We start from the raw sequence: 22628 nt of genomic DNA on the forward strand, positions 1-22628 counted from the left end.
AATATCCCGGATTTTACCAATATTATTCATATTTTATTGGTCTTTATGCCCCTAAAAAATAAAGGGAGTCAAAATTAATAGTATCATTTTCGGGGAAAGAAAATGCCAGCATATTTATTAAAATATATATAACTCCTTTTCAGGCATACATAACTCTTGACATGTTAAAATTTATGAAAAAGTTTTTCAATTTTCTTGAAATAAAAAGAAAATCTTAGTTGCATTGTTATTTTAAGCGGTTTTCAAACGTGCTCCAACATTAGATTCAGTATGTTGTTATAAAAGAATATCATCAGAAAATTGGCTGCCAAACTCACAAGTTCCTGTGCTGGCCTGTTGTGACTCTGCAGAATCTTTTTCTGATTTTTGAATCTACCTGCTATTACAGACAAGCTGATTAATTTTCTCCTCTGGCTTTGCTGCTGTTCGGTTGATCACCATGGAGACCCAGATTGAGGGAAACAGCACTTGCAGCTAACTAAGGCTTGTGGAACATCATAACCAATACTCACTGGCTGCTGGAAAGTATCACTGGTGTCAACAAATAGAAGAAAGTTTGGGCTATAGTTTTGAAAACACTAAATGCATTGGGGATGCTTTAATAATTGGTTCCACCAGAAGAAAGAACTAGATAGGCTAGAGTTAGGTCTACATAGGAGTAAGCCTTATTAGTCTTTCTACCAAATGCTTCATAATTGTCATCTGCACTTCTAATAGTTAATAAATTTATATATGTAAAACACTGACTTTTTTCCATTGCTTCTGCTTCTCCACTTATTCTATGGCAGATTTTCTAGGCGTGACAGGTTCATGTATTGTGCTAAGCTATGATTTGTTCAATCACGTTTTTTGAACAGCACACAATTGGCTGAATTCATACTAAACTGAATGATTTTACAAACTTCAACAGGGTTCATGCAATATTCTATATGAAAGCTAAACAAACAGCATAATTGCTTACTATTGTCTAATGCACCGAATAGCACTAAAGATGCACTTTCTTTCATATTATTCATCACATTTATTCTTCCTCAGGATTTGGATTTTATCAGTATAGAGGTCGTCCCGTGCTTACTCCAGGAATGCCAGCTTGCAGTGTTGAAGAATTAAATATAGACATCCTAGATGTAAAATAATAGGACTGCGAAGGCAGGTAGTTGTCCAGTGCTTATGTGCACCATTGTCATCTTCCAGAGAATATCCAGTTAAAAAAGAAATTGCTCTCCCTTATAAATTCCTGAGTCAGCTTTCTGCAAACTAATAATGTTCAGACACACTGAAACTTGAACCTTCTAGAATTCTAGCCAGGTTGGCCAAAGAATACAAGTTGGGAAGATTGCCCATTGTAACCCTGGTATTGCAAACATAAACAGTAATAACTGGCATGGTGATATTTCCAGCTACTGTGGACAATCTTCTATTATTTTGTCAGGTTGGTTACACCCCATAACTACTAGCATAGCAACCAAAAACTCCAAATGATACTACAGTTCTTTCCTACAAGGAAATATGAGTAGCTAGTGCCTTTCACATACTGATAAATATAACCCTTTGTAAATATCTGGAAACACTTTCCAAAATGACAGATAAAACGTTTTTCCACTGTTGTAACTGTGAAATGGGGTTCCGCAGCAGACGACTGCTAGAGAAGCACACAGAAAAATTCTGCATTGGACGAGAAATGGCAATGAATATAAAATACCGGCACAGGCAAGCACAGCATAAAGGGAAAGAGCCCAAGAAAACAGAAATGGCAGACAGCATGGTAAAAGGGACAACTTGATTTTTATTAATAAAAGTTATTTTGAAGGTTACTTTGATTGGTCTGAAGATGAGAGCAGGAGATTGCAGTACTATCAATTCCAGGAACAGATATAATAGAAAAGTACACTTGAAAAACATTTCCTGTGATGAGGATGGGTTTGATCATGATTCTGCACTTTATGCCAACTTTTTTCTGATAGACTTGTAGGAGATAAAATTGTTTTTTGTTTTTGTATGCTAAATAACTACCTATATGAAAATGTCTTGTTTTCCTTATGTTGGGGATATGTTCTTAATAGCTTGCTGATATTTTCTATTGCTCTCCTTTTTTCTTTATCATGATATTAAGAATAACCAGTCAATAAACTTTAATTTAGGATTTTCTTGGAAGTTACTCTTGTAAAACCTTTATTCTAGATTTTCTATTTGAGAGTCTGCAAAGGAAAAGTCAGTGGAATAACCCAGGGAAGTACTTGTGTGTTTCAGCTATTCAGTATAGAAATGCTAAGTTTATCATCAAGTAAAATAAGCTTTTTAAAATGTTTAGAAGAAAAAATGGCACAGGAGTGGAGGAGAATTGTAGTACTGCTCATATACAGTATGTCTGAAATTATGGCACTTAATGATTATAAGCCACCTATTGAACAGATAAATTTCATCCAATACTTCCTTATTGCAACCAAGTATTAGGAAAAAAGTAGGTGCATGCATTTGTTTATTCTAGTAGTAGTAGTAGTAGTAGTAGTAGTAGTAGTAGTAGAAGAAGAAGAAGAAAAAATTCTAATTTCTTCTCACAAAATCGTCTTGAAGATAGAATGATTACTGCTGGCTGGCAATTATGGGAGCTATAGCTAACATATAAAAGACATTCCAATCTTTTTGAATATGTACCCTGGTCATACAATAATGATTTATTTTCTCTCTTGGTTGCTGGTATCTAATGGATCAACATTATCAGCTTCATGTGTCAAAGCTAGAAAGAGACAATTTCAGATATGTCAAGGGAAATGGGGAACACGAGCAACAAGTCCATAATGTTAGAAGCTCTGATGATAGTGGAAGAGTTTCAGATAACCAGGCCTTGAAGAAACTGACTGAAGAGGTAAATCTTTATCTTTCTCATAGATGACTCTGCTCCTATCAACTCATCAACCTCTACCAGAGTAATTAACCACTGGTTTAGGACTTAGACAGTTTAAACTGTACTTTAGCTTTTGGATAATTGTAGCATATCAAATTTCCAAAATCTAGTTCAGATTTCTCCTACAGATTCCTACTATATAGTATTTCTTGGTAAATGAAATAGGTTCAAGTATGAATCTTGATATAGCAATAAATTAATTAGTGGGGTTTTTTTTTACCAACCTTTAGAAAGGAAGAAAGCTATTTAGTAATTTTTCTGTTTCACAGTTCCACAAATTGAGGACATCACTTGAAGGCACACTTCCAACATTTCGGACACTCCAGGTAGGGGTAAATGAACATGAGAAACTTTAAAATCTTTTTTGGGGGCTGAAGAGAAATTTATAGTGTCACACATACAGGAATATGTAGAAAAATCTATGCAGTACTGCTTTTCTGTCTTGTTAGTCTAGGGCAGGGGTGGGCAAATGTGGCTCTTTTACAACCTGTGGACTTCAACTCCCAGAATTCCTGAGACAGCCAGCTCAGGAATTCTGGGAGTTGAAGTCCACAGGTTGTAAAAGAACCACATTTGCCCACCCCTGATCTAGGGCTACAGTTAATTTTGTAAATTATTATCATTATGGTTCCTTGCACAGCCAGCCAGATGTTCAGACTGGATTTGACATTTTTTTCTACCTATCAAGTCCTTCTCAAGGATCCGGGATAGGCAGATATGGATGTTTGATGATGTTAAATTACAAGTTTATGGCCATAATTTAATTATTATAATTATAATATTTATAATTAACTGTGTAATACAGAACCATAATTCACATAGTCATAGCATGCTGTTCTGGTTTCTTGAGGAATTACTCCAAATACAATTTGGTAAGTATTATGAATATTCAGTTTATGTTGTGGCTTCAGCGAAACACAAATGACTATCCTTGCTTTTCCTGTTATTTTAATTTTGGATTATGGTGATATGCTTATAATTGCCAAAACTATATGGTGAAATAACTTCATACAAAGTATCACATCTATCCAAGAAAAAAATATTGTACTTCATTCAGAATAATGCTATATCTATCTTGCAACAGATGATAGATAGATAGATAGATAGATAGATAGATAGATAGATAGATAGATAGATTAACAAATAATTGAATAATTTTAGTGTTAGGTATCCATAGTGCTGTGCTTCAGATGTTTCTTTATGATAATTCCTAGACATTCCACCCAACATGATCAATGTTGATGGAGGTTGGAACTTAAGGTTCAGAATCTACCTCTGGAGAACCACAATTCCTTGCTCTTGCTGTAGGAGAAACAGCTATTTGAATCTGGCGTCTTTCCTTGACTCTTAGAATGAAAACCAAATACCTCACCAGCAAGAATACTGTCAGCGTCATAAGCAAATAGTAGATGCACATGAGCGCCAGTTGGCTGAAATCCAAGCTAGCAACCAACACCTGGAACAGCAAAAAGATGGTAAGTTGAAAATTAAAGATTTTGCTGAATTGTCAACCTTTCGTTCCTGGTTCAGGTTAAGGAGTTAGCTGAATTGGAGAAAAAAGTAACAAAGAAGGATAGATGAGTTTTCATTAAGCCAAAAGTGTTTGAGACTAGCACACAAGGGTAATTATGCCATATATACCAGATAAGACAGTGGTGTCAAATTCAGTTTCATTGAGGACCACATCAGAATTGTGTTTGACCTTGGGGGGCTGGGATAGGCATGTCCGGGGTGGGTGTGGTCAGCTCGATGTCACTCGTGTTGGGGGAACCTGTGGTGGCCTGACGTCTCTGCCAGAGAAAACGGGCTCCTGAGCTCCATTTTCGGCTGTGATGGCTATGTGCGGCCCTCTCAAACTCCATTTTCACTGGCAGAGGCAATGTGGGCCAGTCCTTCCCTGTTTCCAGGACGGCCCCGCAGGCCAGATCTAAGCACTCCACGGGCCGGATCCGGTACCTGGCCTTGAGTTTGACACCCTTGAGATAAGAGAAGGAAGCAGTTAGTGAAAGAATACCACCTCAATGGTGCTTGTACCTGATATTTTATGTATGGAATTTCCCAACTCCCAAAAGACAGAGGAGACCTGTTTCTCATCAAGAGTAGGTTTGGGTGTGGTGTATCAGAGTTGTTCAATCCAAAGGCAACAAATGATCTCTACATATATAAATTATAATTTCAGGAAGAAAAGTTCAAACCTGACTTTCACCCTAGCATGTTAATTACATTTCTGTGGACTTTTTTATGGAGAACTATTTTATAATTTGAATAATTACTTGTAGTTTTGTTGTATGATTAAAACACAAGTATATATCTGATCTATGTAGGAGATAACAAGACTGAGCCTGAGGGAAGGGTTAAACGTGTCCTCAGTCACAAATCCCTTCGCACCCACAAGAGATCTGAGTCTAGCAGACCTTGAATTCCTTCTACTCTTATCTCCCATTAATTTCCCTTGGCCATTAGTAGTTCAGATTCTTGTAGAGAGCTCAAGCTTACAATAAATCTTTATACCCATTTGAACTTTTAGAATCTCCTGATTTTCCTGGCATTCATCAATCTACTCCTTCTGAGAAATAGACCAGAAGAACATATATTAATGAAACATGTATAAGGTGTTCCTGAACTGAATGGATTAGGATTCCAATATATCTATTGAATATATATATTAAAATATATATGTAACCATACATTAATTGATGCAGTTGTTCCAGCACAATTTGTTCCATTTTGTATTTACCTAGAAATTCGTACACGCCTGTCAGAGTTGAAATTAGGGAACTCATCTTCATCTCAGATAGAAGAGTTGTTGATGGAGCTGAATACCCAAGAAAAAAAGAACAAGTTGACTTTGAATGCACTGAGCGAACAGGTGAAACTTCTGCAGGTAGCAACAGGGAACAGGTAAGACTCCAGAACAGAGAACTCTAGAAATGAACACGTTTTTTTCAAGATCTATATGACAATGTTTTAGTCCATACTATATGGGACATCAAAGACAGTCCAGACCTTATGAATAAGATTTCTCTGAACATCTGTAATATGACTGTTATAGTGTGCTTGAGAACATAAATATGCATCACCAATGAACGGAGAAAACAAAAAGACTCTTGTATAACACCCAATTCTCTGCTAAGGAATTCCGGCAGGTGGGGTCAAGGAGAGGAGCCTTTTTCATTGTGGCCTCATCCCAATACTCTATCACCAGACATGAGAACTGCTCCCACCCTTTTAGCCTTCTGGAAGGGCATTAAAATTTGGTTTTGCCAGTTAACTTGGGGCCCGGGTTTGGCTTGGGGCCCATGTTGCTCACCGCTGAAGGTGTTGATCGAATAAAAAGATCTCATCTCTCTGCCATCTGTCTTAGTTTTGGTTTTTGTATTGTTTTTAAATGTTTAATCTGCATAGTTTTAATATTTTAATATATTTTTATTATTTTCCTATTTGTTTTCTAACCTGTAAGCTACCTTATAGGGGAGATGGGTGATATAAAAATTTAATAAATGCCTCCTTTTTCATTTTTAGAAGGAATCTGGATTCTGCCACCAATAGAAAGACACATAGCATTGTAAATAAAATGGACGAGAATGCCATCTTCAAGTCTATGGTGTTTCCAGCAGCTATTGGGCCCCTTTCTTCTGAGATACAGTGAGTTGGAAGACAGAGTTGTAAGGACATGTAATGTAATAGTTTCTGTAAACTTAAAATATATAGAGATTATTATATCTTTAATTGTTTCTGCCTATAAAACTTTCCCACCACTTAGCAAACCTGTATCTTCAACTCTTAAGGCCATTTCCTCTAGCATCAGTCAGCTACCTTGTGGCAATATAAAACTGTACTTTCATGTTTCTTGACATGATGATGGCTGAATAATAATATAAAACATCATAAATTGCTAGTGACAACATGCCCTAAATTGATTTTCTACACGAAATGTGGTCTCCAACAATTGAAAAGACAAACTTTTTACTAATTTGAGAAGACTTAACTCCCCTCCCAATGGGACCAGTGAAAACCCTATAGCAGCTGTATGAAATGCAGTAATTCAACAAATGCAGTCCTTTTTCATCTAATTATCTCCATCAGGGGTGGGTTCTACTTACCTTATTACTGGTTCGCATCATGCCCGCACTTCTGTGCATGCGCAGATGACCTATGATGACATCCGGATCAGTGGGCGGAGCCTCCCACCGGTTTTACTACTGGTTCTTAGGCAACCCACCAATGATCTCCATGCTATAAAAAGTTGCCCTTTTTTTGGGAATGTAACTATTAAGTATTTACCTAGTCAGGGGAAAAATTGTAACAATTCTTGATGATGACTGTTCATATCCCTGACAGGATGCTGTACCTGACTTACTTGCAGAGTGGAGGCAGTGACCATCACATCATCCGTCAGATGTATGAACTGCAGCTGGAGGCCACAGCACTGGAAAAAAATGGCACAAAGCCTGAACAAAGTGGTAGAAAGAAAAGTGAGCTATGTTTTCCCAATCAATTTTACCCCAAATTTGGATGTTGAGCCTACACTTAAGCCAAGAATGTTTGCATCTCTCTTGAGTTCAGCAAACTGTTAACAGATAATCACTAGATTCATACCACATGCCCAAATTTAAACTATAATTTATATCTTCAGTGGTTGGGTTCATCCAAGATGGTATGTCAAAACCAAATAAATTTCAGTAACATTAATGGGAAGTCTTAACCCAGTCTATGAGGAAACTCTTCATAGACATTTCATGACATTACCCATTAAAACTTATTTATTATGCATGTATGAATCTTCAAGATGAACTATTGATAGATCCTGTAAATCTAAAACCTTAGCAAATGGTTTTTCCTCAGTCACAACTTGTAGCTGTCCTGGCTTCTGATTGATTCTCCTTCCTATCTCTGCAGAATATGAAGATGGTCTCAACTCAAAGACTTTGGATGCAGAACTCTTGTCTGTTGAGTTAGAGAATCAACGTCTGGAAGATGAGATATTAAAAATGAAAATTCTGAAGGACAGAAGGAGAATGGAAAATGGTAGGGTTCATAGCCTTTTTTCTTAACTGAGTAAAGATAGTGGCCATAAAGCCTGCATTTCAAACTAGTCCACAAGAAGCTAAAGGGAAAATTATTTTCACAAGAGTTAGGAAGTCATTTTTATAATTAGAGGTTTTGGTTTATAGCAGGACTGGCTGCCTGGGGAATTCAGGGAGTTACTGTAAGTCCATAGGTCTTAAAGCTACCAAGGTCCCTGGTTTATAGTTTGCACCTACACATGGCAGCAATAAAGTGTGGGAATCAAGTTAAATATGCCAGATAAATGTTGATAAATGTTGACTGCACATTCAACACTTTTCTGTCTTGAAATGAAACACACAGAGGTCTGCCCATGTATGAAATGGGAGGAGAAGAAAGGCAAAGAACACAAGTCTATTGATCATCTGAAAGTCCAGGTCACAAAAGGAATGCTAAACATGTTTACCAGTCTACCAGTGTTCTTAAGATTGGTAAGCCTTTGTCCAAAAATAGCTCAATTGTTAGATCAGTAGGCCCCGGAAGGGATGTAAAGGAAAGGTCCTGACTGTCCTTCAGCCCCCCTTCAGCTATTTTTGAGGTTTATCAAATTCACCAGGACATGACTAAAGCCAGTAAATCTTGCATGGTATAAACTGATTGAAGATAAGTTTTTCTGTCTCTGACATTGAATGTCAGGTAGATTAGAACAGGAAACCAGACATGTAGGTCAGTTCTACATTTATTGTAAAACTATAGTATAGTAACAGAAGTTTGGAAGTCTGAATTCACTTCCCCTCTCTCCCTTTATATTCCTGTGAACTAGGGAAGGCTTGTCTGAGATGTTATACCTGTTACGTTCTTGCCCAGGATTCAGGCCCCTTTTATCTGACTGTTCCTTGGTATCAGTTCTTCCTCCTGTCCCTTAAGGCCATTCCTTCTTCCCTCTTCAGGCCTTCTCAATCACCATTTTTCTAACCTAAAGACTCCCAAATGTTATAGCCTTTTCTCAGAAGTGTGCAAACTTCCCAATCATTCTGGAAGTTCTGTTCTGCAATTTCTCAGATTCATTATTTTCTTTTTCAAGTGTGGCAACCAAAACTGTACATACAATATATTTCAGTCCCTTTTATAATAACACCTAGCATTCACCTTTTCCACAACTACTGTACTGCACATTTACATTGAGCTACCTGCTAGGACCTCAAGAACTTTTTGTTAATTAGTTATAGGCAGCTCAAAATCATCAGCTGTATATAGGGCACTGGGAGGTGGGGAGATGCCCTTATGTGCATTACTTTATGCTTATTAAACGAGATTGTTTTTGCTATGCACACAGTTTAAAGATGTCCTTTTAAAGGTCTTTGTAATAATTTTCAGTTTTCACTAGTGATCTACTGATTGATTTTGGCAGCTAGCATGACGTTTAGCTTGGCATTCACTCCTGGTGTTCATCAGTCATCTCTCCCAGAAACATGCTACCCCAAAGAGACTGCACAGCAAGAATTTTTGGGTGGTGTTAGTTTGGTTTTACCTATAGATTGAGGAAGCTATGTCCTATTGAAGGTGTACCTGAATGTTGATTGATGTCAACCCAGCAAAAACAGAATAGGACCATGAACTAACTTTGATGAAAGGCTATAATACCAAAAGAATAAACATTGTCATTTTCTGCTGGTTTATCTATTCATTTCCTATGTTTAATCCACACTCTCCAATTAGACCAACCATCTCTACATTCTTCATTGGCATTTGGAAGTGCTCTCATTGGATACAATGCTACATTAATGAGCTTTTGTGTTGTTCGTTTTCATTAGGTTCTTTGGACTTAGAGCTGGACAAGTTGCAACAAGTACATATGGCAGAAATGGCTCAGCTACATGCTGAAATTGGTAGGCTGAGACACAATATTGAAAGGAGGAAAGTTCAGTGGTCTAGAAGGGGATCCCCACCCCTACTTCCACCTCCTATAGCACCACCTCTGCCACCTCCTCCTCCTCCTCACCTTGGGCTCCCTGATCCCACCATTCTGACTAGAAATATGGTGAGTGCCTTTTGCCTTGGACAAATTTGAGAGAGGTTTTACAGGTATATAGAACTCTTTGATCTGCAGGATCTGTTGTGCTTTTGTTTATAGTACATATTTTCTAACAAAAAAAAAGGCAAGAAAACATTGTTCCTGAAAGCACAGAGAAAGTAGGTAGAGTTTTCTCAAGGATGGGACTTGTTTTTCTCTAAATCCAACTCATGTCCATTGGATGGATCGTGAATCTACCTTTTGGATGAAATTCAAATTTTGACCTCTAGCTTTTATGACAATAATTTTCTTTCATATTTGTGATGATAACTCTCAGTTAGTGTGAGGTAATGAAAGTGTGTTCTGGAAAAATGAGCAGGACTCACAGTCTATACAATGAGTGGCTGCAGTGCAGTTTTGCCCATATTTTCCTTCCTTCTTCCCTTATTCCAATACTTTCCCTAAAGGAATATACAAAAATATCTTGCAGTTTATCTTTCCAACAAATTTGCTCTAGTATCTGCTGACTCTTGGTCGCTGAGTTGAAAAATCAGCAACAATGACTATTCACAATTACAGATCTATATTTTAGATATTTTTGATTCAAGTGATGGTATGCCATAAAATATGTTCAATGTTATATTAAAAAATACACTTACTACTGGAAGAGGAAAAAGAATATAGTAAGACATTTTTGCATTTATATGATCATTTTAAAAAGTATTATGGTGCCAAATTTCAATGTCTCCAAACTTGCATTTAAAAACTCTTCCACATGGCACCGTTCCCCCTTTCCAATCCTTGCCAAGCATCTTAAATGAAACTATCTAATCATCTGAAATCCTGTTAGCTTCAGAGCATTGAGAATCGGCATGGACCTCTATGAGCCAGTCACTGTTCTTTCCTGCCAAGTTACAGCAAAGAACAAAAATAATAATTCAGTCAATAGTAATCACAAATATTCTCTCAACTTCAGTCTCCATGTGGGGAAAAGTATCCTATTGATCCTTAGCAGGGATGGTATTCACTTACCTTCGCTACTAGTTCGCAAATGTGAGCGTGCATGGGTGCTCGCTTCGCTCGCATGTGCCACCTCCACATATGCACAGAGTGTCAAAAACAGGACATGATAGCGGGTAGGTGGAGCCTCCCGCAGTCGCCGCTACCAGTTCTCCCAAACCAGATAGAACCGGCTAAATGCCACCAGTGATCCTTAGTCTTTCCAGGAAAACAGTTGAGTTACTCAGATATGAAGATATCAATATTTCTGCATATAAATTCCATTTGAAAGTGTGATTATGATATAACATCATATTTTTACAGCCAGGCATTCTTCCAAACAGGTATTATCAAGGTTGTAGGTTGCACTATAGGTCATGTGTGTGTGCGCGTGCACATATGTGGGGGGGGATTTCTGCTTGTATATTTGGGGAATAAAAGGAATTGCTATTAAGGCTTTTTTAAAAAGGGCACTTTAAACAGTTCACCTGTATGGAGTGAGCATCGCAGGGGTCTGGTAGTGATCACAAGTGCATGGAGGGGTATGTTTTACCACCACAATTTGTCTCCACTTAATCTTTCAACAATCAGCAGTTTCTTTAATCAGCAACATGTTGGAAGATGGCCTTGGTGCAGAGGTGGGTTCCAGCAGGTTCTGACCAGTTCTAGAGAACCGGTAGTGGAAATTTTGAGTAGTTCGAAGAACCGGTAGTAAAAATTCTGACTGGCCCCATCCCCATCTATTTTCTGCCTCCCAAGTCCTAACTGATTGGGAGAAAATGAGGATTTTGCAGTATCCTTCCCCCGGAGTGGGGTGGGAACAGAGATTTTACAGTATCCTTCCCCTGCCACGCCCACCAAGCCATGCCACACTCACCAAGCCACACCCACAGAACCGGTAATAAAATTTTTTGAAACCCACCACTGCCTTGGTAGATATGTTTGTTTAGGTTATGCTGTTAAAGAATTAGTTGGATTTTGCTGATAAAATTCATAAATGTTCTCTTTGTTATAGGACCCCATGGGATCATCTGCTACAGGAATAAACCAGTACTTTCTGGATCCCTCTGACACACTAGGTCCAGCTCCATATGATCCAGTGTATGTAATACTGTAACCTATAATATTCAGTCCTGAGAGGCATTCATGCACATGTACAGACAGATAGTCCTTTCTAAATAAGTTGCAGTTAGAATTCACTGCTGCATAAAATAATTGTTTTAAAAAAATCAAGTGGCCACTACTTTCACATAAAGTAAATATATTTATCCTTCTATTCTTTCTCCAAACATATAGTGATTTTGATCAAGATGTTTGGGTATGACGATTGTCATCCAGCTCTACAGAAAAAGTAGCAACATGGAATACTACGAATTTAACTAACTCTGTTCTCTCTCTGCAGATCTGGCTTTGTAATATTCTATGATTTTCTTTTGGGGTTGGATCCTATGTTCTACCATGTTCGCCTGGTCTCTGGCTTATATCGTAATGGGCAGCAACTAGGGAAGTCCACACCTCTTCCTATTGTCTCCTCTGATATGGGCCATTCTCCACAATCTCTGATGGACAGGCAAAGAGCATGCTGTGCCATCTTAGCAGCTAGACAGCCAGTCCCAAGGTGAGCTTCCAAGCTATTTCCATCACGTCACACCTTTCCTAACCAGCAAGTCATTGCGTGGGCAGCCATTCAGTTGACAGTTCTTCTATAGTTTTGCAATTGTATACATTGTTTCTAAATTCTAGAAAAATATTTATTTAATAGCATTATGTCTATGGAGATTCTCAGTCATCCAGGTCATGGTTGTTCCAAAGGTGCTTTTTTTTCAGGAGGCAACTGGACTTTCTTGTTTTGCTTTGAAGACATTTCGCTTCTCATCCCAGAAGCTTCTTCAGCTCTGACTGGATGATAGGAAATGGAAGGATTTATATTCTCTGCAGAAAATATCAATTCTACAATCCAATCAGAGCTGAAGAAGCTTCTTGGATGAGAAGCAAAAGTTAAAGGTTGTCAAAGTAAACTATTGAATAACATAGTATTGCTATTTAATATTTAAATAGCATAGTGTATAAATATTATACACTATTTAATATTTCTATACCTCCAACTGAATGCCAACTACTGTAATTTCTGTTCCGTGGCTATATTCATGAGGTACCATGGGTTGTTTAGTATACCTCTGTAGTAATTTCAGGGCTTTCAGGCTAGATGCTGCTAGGCAACTGTGCCGCTCGCCCAGTAGGAGGGAAAAGAAGGTGGCTCTTTGCGAGGTATTATTTTAATATGTCAGATTTATTCTAAGACCTTTTGAAAATCTTGGCGCGTTTCCACTGGGAACAATATATAGCTGTGATGGCGAACCTATGGCACGTGTGCCACAGGTGGCACGCAGCGCCCTCTCTATGGGCACACGAGCTGTCACCCCAGTTCAGCTCCACAGTGCATGTGTGTGCGCATCCCACGGGCCAGCTGGTCATTGGGTCTCTGCCATGCATGGGGGCCCCATGCATGCATGCGGGGGGATGGGATGCATGCGGGGGGGTGTCACGTGTGGGAGCTGTGTGCGCATGTGCGGGGGCACAGCGCATGCACGGGGGCCATGCACGCATTACATTTTGGGGGTTTGGGTGCGCGTGCTTTGGGCACTCGGTCCAGAAAAGGTTAGCCATCACTGATATATAGTCTAAGTTTGCATGAAATTGCTTTTTTTCACCCAGTTTCAAGTTTGCTAGATTCTGCTTCTTCCTATTTAGGAGGAAACTTTACACTAACTGTGTAATTTCTTAAAAGTCATGGTCTGTGCTATAGCACATTATGAAACAGACATACATCAGATCCTTCATCAAAAGTAGCCATATTGTTGTGGATTTCCTGTTTTTTTCAGAATCCTTCCTTCAACCTCCATCAGTCTTGTAGCTGAGCTTCAGGCCTCTGGAGGTTTTGATGTTTATGGGCAGGAAATCCAGAATTTGTCCCCCAGAGGATGGGCTAAAACCAACATTTTTGACCACCTGCACCAAGTGATGAGTGGGCATTGGAAAGTTCCTATCCGAGTGCTTCCTGTAAAGCCAGGTCTTACTGAAGAACAGTTGAATGGTGTGCCTCAGGTAAGAAGGAATAGAGCAGAGCAGAGCAACAGCCTTCCTACCCCAAACAATTATTGTTTATAAAAAAGGTATTCCAGTAGTTGTTCATAGCCAGCCTCTTAATATTTATTTATTGCGTTTGTGATTTATACAGATTCTCTGTCAGATCTCATCCAGTCTACCACTGATTCTCAAATTGATTATTCATTCTTACCATAGAATACCTGATCTTTGGCAATATATCAACTTATATATGCTAAACGTTTGCAATTGCATACATCTGTCTGTTCTAATGATATAACATTTCCTTCAACTTCTCAGGTTGGCAAAGCTGAGCTTTATTTGCGGTTGGTGAACGCAAGAGATGCTGATATGCAATCAATGGCTGATATCCAACCTGGCAGAGCTTCCTTATATAAATATCTTCCTGCAGTGAGTTGGACCCTAAAATGATCAATGTTGCCATGTCACAAAAAATGTATATATAACAAATAGGAACAGTTGGAATAGTTAATTTCTTTTGCATAAAACTTATTGTCTTCCTTCTAAATAGTTATGCATCCTCAAGTAATGCTCCTGATGCTGTAACTGTAAACCCCCCCCCTTTTTTTTTTGGTATTTTAAGTATGTGTGGATGTGAGTCTAATCCTAGGGTTCCAGCTTGAAAGTAGAACTTCTCTGAGAAAAAAATACACATATCCAAATTCATAGGACAGATAGGAGAGCACTTTCCAGACATGCTGCCAATCCAAAGTGTCAAGAGAGTCAGATTTACTCAATATTTTTAACCAGTGGTGGGCTGCAACCGGTTTAACAACCGGTTCAGTGAGCACACACTTTGCTCGCGCAATCGCCTAACGCGCTTGCACACAGCAGTCAAAATACAGCAATTTGAAGCTCAGCTGCTTACCTTCTAAGGCAGCTCCGGTAAGTAGAACAGCGGAGGCACGGAAATCAGCTCTGCCGAACGAATCAGCTGAGCCAGAAAGAAGGAAATATAGGACAGGATAGGGCTGGTACGGATGGGTGGGGCCAGCTGATTGTCGAAACTACCAGTTCACGCAAACTGGTCTGAACCAGCAGCAGCCCACCACTGTTTTTAACTTAGTTAGTAACTATCCCAGTCATACTTTCTTTCTACTGGCTCTAGCATCACACAATCCCAAGAACTGGCTCAAGAACTGCCATTTTGGAGAATGCAGAGGACCCATTCAAATCCTCAAATCCCCGTAACTGGGCTAGGAGAAAACTGAAAGATTCTTTAGACAGTGGGCCCTTCCCTGTTTGCCAAAAAGGCAATAACGAGCATGACTGTATATTTGCTTGGAAAATATAAAAAGCGTGTGTTGAGACAGCAAACTTGGTGGTTGTTAGTATGAAATGAGAAAACTCAAAACATAATTCAGTTGGACCATGGCTGTATTCAGCAATGAGGATATCTAGGAAGCACCTATTGTAAAAATAACCTCTCTATTATTTTTGATCACTTTCCAAGGGAAGAAGCGCTAACAAACTTAAGGTAGTAAGCTTGAAAAAAAACCCAGCAACTTCACATTTATATTTGAAACAATAAAGTTGTAAGCTCTCGAGCAGAGTTGCAATCTTCAGAGTTACGGAGCATTGGTCTGTTGCAGCAAAGATAACTTACAGTACTTTGAAAGAAGGAGACCAGCTCCAGAATATTTGCAGTGTGCTCTCCAATTGACTTGCTGCTTACAATAATAACCTCCTTGTGCTTCTTCTCTCCTACACAGGCATCCAGTTCCACAGCGCCTCCTATTGATTTCCCTCCAACCCAGCATTCTTTCCATCCTGCCCCCACCAGCCTGTCCTTTTCTGCTTCTCCTTACACTGGTTTAGTTGACCCTCCTCCTAATCAGGAACAGTCTGTCCAGCTTAAATCTAATGAAAGGTGAAAAAGGAGGATTAACCCTTTTCTCCTTCCAAGATTGTCTTTCCTTTCAACTTTAAAACAAATCAGCATAGAAACATAGCTCCCTGCCCCTGCCCTGTTTATGGTTTATTTTAAAATCTGTTATATATAAATTTTAAAAAAAATTTCTAATAAGACGTATATTTCACTTTGTATTCAGCAGTTTGGCCACTAGTTAGTACACATCAAAAATAAATAAGCATTACTGACGTTTCAAATCTTAATGGCACACCCATTTCTTTGAGCTAAAAATCAGGCAGTCTGGTGAAGCAGTACTTTTTTCAGATTAACAAAAGGGCATCAGCCTTTGTGCGCTACAGCACACCATCAGAGGCACGTAGAACTTGATGTAGGATTTAAATAGAGATGTGATGGGGAAGACAAGGCGATGATGCAAATTGGGTGCTACACAGATTACAAGCCCCTTTTCAATTCAGTACTGCGCTATGTGAAAAACTCATTGTTAAGATCCTTCACCTCACTTTTTATATCTAACTATCAAGCACTAAATCCCATCAAATTATGTGGAGCTCACTTTCAGATAAATAGGCTAAAATTAGCCCTGCGTTTTGAAGAGATAATTGTTGTATAAAACCTTTTAAACTATTAAGCAAAATTTAATATTTTTTAAAAAAATGTCCCTAATGTACTAGTGGAAATTTATTTATTTATTTGATTTGTTTGCTGCCCATCTCGTCTAAAGGCAACTCTGGGCAGCTTACAAACAAATGTAAATAAATAGCTTCCTTATCAAACAGTTGTTATTGAAAAACTTCTCATTTAATATCCATAGCAGGAGTGAAAGCAGGTTCTGGAGAACTGGTAGAGGAAATTTTGAGCAGTTCAGAGAACCAGCAAATACCACCTCTGGCTGGACCCAGAGTGGGGTGGGAATGGAGATTTTGCAGTATCCTTCCGCTGCCACACCCACCAAGCCACGCCACACCCAGCAAGCCATGCCCACAGAACCGGTAGTAAAAAAATTTGGATTTCACTACTGATTCATAGCTCTGGTTATGATCAGTGACCAGTGTTAGAAATCGTCTGACTGAAAAAGGCACCACAGTGATATACAAACAAAAAGTATATAGCTGAATGCCTGATGATTTAAATTAGAACTTTCTAATGTTAGCTCATTCTAGATTACTCTGAGTTTAGCTCGTTTGTTGTATGTGATTTACTCTTTGTTATTACTTTGGGGTTTGTTTTGCTGTGCCCAATAGTTTTCCAAATAAATGCAGTGATTAATTGATCAATTACTTGTTTTTTCTTCTCATGTTCTTTCCCATTTCTCACATTCTCTGTACACCTACATCATAAATTTCTTCTCTGCTCTCTAACATCCAAACGGGTATGTAAACTGGGTTTCTTAAAGAATCTTCTGGACTTTAATGTTGCGCTTTGTCACATTCAGCACACACGCAGCCCTCCTTCCTTGTTCATGTTCCCCTTCTTCTACTACACTATTTTCCTGGCTCTGGCATTGGCAGCACCTAGAAACAGATCAGAGGCTTCTCCAGCCTACTCCAGGTAAAAATTCAGTGTGATTTGGTTTTCAGATTGATTATCTTCTCTCTGTGTGTGTAGGAAGATTTTTTTTTCCTTAGGTTTTTCGTGGTGGAAAAAAGCTTGGGCATGATAAAGATGGTACATGTTATTTCATGAGATGTGGAAGAAGAATATCTGAGCTAATCAGCATCTAATAATTCCAACAGAGGTGAAAAAATATCCCTAAATCCAATTCCCAAGCAGAGAAATTACAGGCAGCCAAAAGAAACACGTCTGGGAATCATTCTTGATAAAGTGAAAGGTGCCCCACCTGGCAATGGGGCCATCCGACTGACAGGTTACCATCAGAAAACTGGTCGGGTAGGTAGTCAGTGTGTGACTTTATCATTGGAACTGATTAACCCTTAGTTTACTGAACTGTGGCTTACTGAATTAGCCTGAATGCCCAAGTTCACTCAACACACTGCCAACCACATTTTAAATGTGTTCTTAAAACTGAATTTTAATGTGGCATAACATTCAAGATGCAAGAGCACGCAAGTTAAATATAAGTTCATACATCTGTATTTTGTGTCTAGGGGTAAAGGAATAGTTAATTTAGGTAGCCATTGTGATTGTAAATATCATTTTTACAGTATTTCTTATTAAATCAAATTTATTCTTTTATGTATAGTTTAGGCATGTTTAAATTCTTGTTGCGCTTAGGCATACCTAGGAGATTTGGCTCAAATACTCCTACATCCTAATTTTTCTATGGGAAAAAGGCATGTTTCATGCATTCAAAGGGCACAGTCCTTAGTATCTTTATGAACTGAAAAAGATGTGTCTAAAATCCTGAGATCTATTGCCAGACAATAGACATATTGTACTGAATAGAGGAAACAATTGGACACAGATAATTTCTTACATTGGCACCAGTAGTGGGTTTCAAATCCCAGCGCGCAACACTTCTGTGCATGCACAGAGCATTTTTGATGACGTCTGATTGGGTGGGCGGAGCCTCCCGTTGCTGCCACTACCAGTTCGCCCGAACTGGGGCGAACCGGGAGCAACCCGCCACTGATTGGCACCCATTAGATGCAGAAAGATATATTGTCAACGGCAGCTAGGGCAGTGCCTGAAACCTAGCCAGAAACAACAAAGGCTATGAATTATTGTAATCTTTATGTAAGTGAATTCAGGACAGCTGGATTGGTTATACAAGGTCCATAATGTATATTTGGGCTATAGCATCCCTCAAGTTTTGTAGTCTGCAATTCATGTTATTAAACTTTAATGCAATAGAATCATCCAAGGATTTGACTCAAATATAAGAAATGTATTAAATGACTTAAGTGAGGAGATGGACTGTATTTTTCTTAATCCTTTCAGATGATTTGCACCAGCAATTCAGGATTTAATTATTGCACTAATTTCATCAGATCAGACACCAAATACAGTTATTTCATATTTGGAGAGGAACAGGTATGCAGAAGGTTCCGATTGTGGGACTTATATTTCTACAGGAAAGCTTTACACTGCTCCAGAATCAGTTTTGTACCTGAAAGATCTTATTACTTTTTCGATTTTCATCCTGCCTTTATTACTTTATAAGTAACTCAAGGTAGTGAACATAAATAATGTTCTTTTCTCTTCTGATTTTCCCCACAACACCCTTGTGAGGTGAATTGTGATAAGAGTGAATGACTGGCCCAAAGTTACCCAGCTCGCTTTCATGCCTAATGCAGGACTAGAACTCACAATCTCCCAATTCCTAGGCCTGCACTTTAACCATTACACCAAACCTCCTCTGTTTAACAACTGCCCCGGTTAATTCTGTAGTCTTGCTAAAGGCATTTCTTCTTAGCCTGCAATGTTGAAGCTTCGCAGAGATTGTTGGTGGGCATTTTCCCATTGGTGAGAATTTCCAATTCTGCCTCTCAGTTTTCAGATCTCCATTCCCCATCGTGTTAAGAGATTCCTTTATAGGTGTGTCAATGGTTGTAGAACTCTCTCTTAGCAAGGACTTGGATTTATTTGCAAGTCCTCATCATGCGCAATAGGTGGAAAGGGAAGGGATATTAGTAGGATATTCTCAGTTGGAGCGAACACTGAGTTTTTCTAGTTTGCAGCAGTGAAGGCAATCTTAAACCAAATTGTTTTGAAGCACCCAAATTGTTTTAACAACTGTGGCAAGAAAAGGTATAAAATGGGGTAAAATCCACTTAGCAACATGAATTTTGGGCTCAATAGTGGTCATAAGTTGAGGACTACCTGTATAGATTTTGTAGTAACAAATACCTATTTAAAGAAATGATAGAAGGAAAGGGTGGCTAATGGCAGAAACATTAGAGCCATACATTTTTCTACTGGGCATTGTAGATTTCTTTTGATCTCCTCTCAGGTAATATTTTGGGATGTTATGCCACAAGAAGATATGATCCTTGTTGCTCGCTTTTATCACTGCCCCAAAGGAAGGGAAGCATCTGCATTCTGGGACAACAAATTCACCTCCCATTATCCATCATTAGGGAGTGAACAATGGTTAGCTGCCTGGGCTGTGTTCAGACTAACCAAGCGGCTTGAATCCTGTGAAGTGATGTTTGCAGGTATGTGGTTGGTGTTTTAGATACCTTGAAGCTATGATTCTCTTCAGGAATCAGGATTTATATGGTATCTCTAGTAATACAATTATTTCCACTCTGCCTCTATAGGTGCAAAGAAGGAAGAGGAATCCAGAATGACTACGTGGAATATTGGCACTCATACATTATCTCTGTATCAATGTCCTGTGCCACCTATAACAGTTTTGCCCACTGTGGTAAGTCCCCTCTAATGTAGCATGCCAAGGTTTAGTTTAAGAAATAGGAAAAACATTAAAGTTAAGGTAGTTCCCCCCCACCCCCAGTTAAGAAAATGTAGTATTCACATTGTACAATGCAACAACCTGGTTTGCTTTTAGCTTAATGTTAACTAAATTAAGAGCCAAGGTGGTGCAATGGTCAGAATGCAGTATTGCACTATTGCAGGCTAATTCTGCCAATTGCCAACAGTTTGATCCTGACCAGCTCAAGGTTGACACAGCCTTCCATCCTTCCAAGGTCGGTAAAATGAGGACCCAGGTGGTTGGAGGCAATATACTGACTCTGTAAACTGCTTTCAGAGGGCTGTAAAGCACTATGAAGCAGTATACGTCTAAGTTGCTAAATCAAGCCATTGTTTATCAGCATGATTTACAACTTTGTGTATTACATAAGCCTAGTATGATTTAGTCAGTAAACAGTACACTGAGGAAATATGTACACAATATGGCAGAGTTGTTAAAATCCAGAGATGGCCCCAAATCCTATTCTTATTATTTCAACATTCTTAATTGGCCTATTTCAGTAGTGTTTTAAACATTAAACCGTTTTACAAGCCATAGAAGCAATGTCATATGTGTAAGAATCAGTTGATTTAGCTTTCATTCTACTCTATGGGAATGCTCTGTGTCTTAGTCAAGCCTTATCATTTCTGTCTTCACTTTAGCCAGCAGAACACAAGATGTATGGCGATGCTACTTTGAGACTACACATCTTTAGTACCCAAAAACCTGAGCTGCCTTTCCCACCAGAGTTACCAGCCACACTTGATCCTACAGAAGCCTGATCCCATGCAGGTGCTAGAGGAAGAATACAGTAGTTTGCTGTTGTAAACTAGAATGGCTGGGATTCATCTATCCCAAACAGAATTGGTAGAAGAACCCAAAAGTTCCTTTTGGTTATCTTTCAAATAACATGGAAAGAAGTGTTTTTCTCCAGATGTGCCTCCGCAGTATAGGAACTACTCAAACATAAGCTATGCTCACATGTATTCAATTTGTCTGACAATTAAATAAAAGGGGTTTTATTCTTCATCTTTGAGGCTTTTGTTTTTGCAGTGATTTCTTTGTTGTGTTTTGCAACCTTCTTGGATGAATGCATTTTCTGATCTGGAAGTTACAGATAAATTTATTGATCTAGGATTAATAATCTATCATTATATGAAAAACTATGTATTGAGAAAAGAGTAGACCCAAAAAGAAGTTACTCTTACCTTGGAAAGGTATCAATTCAGATTTATAATCATATATGATTTATAAATGATACTGTTCACTCTGCTTAGGAAAATAATATCGCTATAAAAAGACTGATTTATATCATTCTATGTGATCAAGGTAAATAGTGTTTTAATACTGTTTTTCCCCCTGATTTTTTCCCCTTTTGTATTTTTTTTCCTTGACTTGAGTTAAATAAATTCCTATTTTTGCTAATGTAACTACCACTTCTTAGAGTGGAATATGAATATTCCCTTCCAAGTCATTTAAATGTATTTCTTACCATCATATTCTGTCTTTTTGATACTTAAGATCTTATAATTATTTTCCATCCATCGTTTTCCTTTAGGCTAATGAAGATCATTCAATGAGCTTCAGGACTAAGTGGATTTGAACTGAAATCTGAGCTTAATTTTTTTTAAAAAATAGCTTGTTTGGTTTTAATGAGGATGTGACATGGTACAAACATACAGTATTTGCACAGGCAGCCCAAAATCTATGTTGCAATGGATGTAATGGCCTATTTATGAGTATGTAATAAACTGTGTGAAAACAAAATAAAGCAAGCCGCTAAAAAACTAACACATCTCTCTTAGTTTGGTCTTGTGTTTAAGGCACCAGACAAGAAACCATGAGACTGTGAGTTCTAGTCCCACTTTAGGCATGAAAGCTAGCTGGGTGACTTTGGGCCAGTCGCTTTTTCTCAGCCCAGTGTTGTTGTTGTGGAAAAAATAGAGGAATGTGTTGGGTATGTTCCCTGCCTTGAATTTATAAAAATAAAGGTGGTATAAAAATACATCTATTCACTTCTTCCAGGAGCAAAATTTCTCTATACAGGTAGTCCTTGACGTATGACAATTAGGATCTGAAACTTGAACGAAGAATGAAGCTGTCATTGAGATGCCCCTGTGACTGCTCCATTAGATGGCAATCCTGAGCCTCCCAATTGCAGTTGTTAAGCAATTGCATGGGTGGGGGGGTGCCTAAGGGGATGGGGAAGCCAAGGGATGGGAAACCCCTGGTGCTCACTGGCATGCAGAAATCTGCCATGAGCAGGAAATACCTGGCCTTCTCTTCATCCCATTATGCTGGAGGATTCTTTCCCTGTCCCATGATTCCGGGA

The 22628-nt window shown here is 38.6% G+C and overlaps 1 protein-coding gene across 2 annotated transcripts; it reads left to right on the forward strand.

The window, feature by feature from the left end:
* The first annotated feature begins 1035 nt into the window (after window positions 1-1035).
* Window positions 1036-21325, forward strand: CCDC17 (coiled-coil domain containing 17). 2 transcript variants are annotated; one of them, XM_087889649.1, is made up of 19 exons: window positions 1036-1153; window positions 2723-2866; window positions 3175-3231; window positions 4257-4380; window positions 5647-5806; window positions 6428-6550; window positions 7247-7380; window positions 7805-7933; window positions 9727-9953; window positions 11941-12026; window positions 12328-12543; window positions 13808-14030; window positions 14331-14441; window positions 15764-15921; window positions 17658-17811; window positions 18823-18915; window positions 19835-20039; window positions 20145-20251; window positions 20959-21325. In XM_087889649.1, exons 5-19 carry the CDS (start codon window positions 5715-5717, stop codon window positions 21076-21078), a joined length of 2178 nt encoding a protein of 725 aa, XP_087745775.1. In that variant the 5' UTR covers window positions 1036-1153; window positions 2723-2866; window positions 3175-3231; window positions 4257-4380; window positions 5647-5714; the 3' UTR covers window positions 21079-21325. The 2 variants fall into 2 exon arrangements, with proteins under 2 accessions (XP_087745775.1, XP_034270811.2); XM_034414920.3 differs by lacking the exon at window positions 1036-1153 and adding an exon at window positions 1470-1765.
* Window positions 21326-22628: the final 1303 nt, after the last annotated feature.

Source organism: Pantherophis guttatus, chromosome 3 (assembly GCF_059756535.1).
Source record: "Pantherophis guttatus breed Tessera chromosome 3, ASM5975653v1, whole genome shotgun sequence".
NCBI classification, from domain to species: domain Eukaryota; kingdom Metazoa; phylum Chordata; class Lepidosauria; order Squamata; family Colubridae; genus Pantherophis; species Pantherophis guttatus.

What these genes read in the sequence shown, in the direction of transcription:
- CCDC17 (XM_034414920.3), top strand. Translation starts at nt 1,580, where the DNA reads ATGACAGATAAAACGTTTTTCCACTGTTGTAACTGTGAAATGGGGTTC. An exon ending in CAACATTTCGGACACTCCAG is followed by an intron (nt 3,232 to 4,256) that starts GTAGGGGTAAAT and finishes CTTGACTCTTAG; the next exon opens with AATGAAAACCAAATACCTCA. An exon ending in TCATATTTGGAGAGGAACAG is followed by an intron (nt 18,916 to 19,834) that starts GTATGCAGAAGG and finishes ATCTCCTCTCAG; the next exon opens with GTAATATTTTGGGATGTTAT.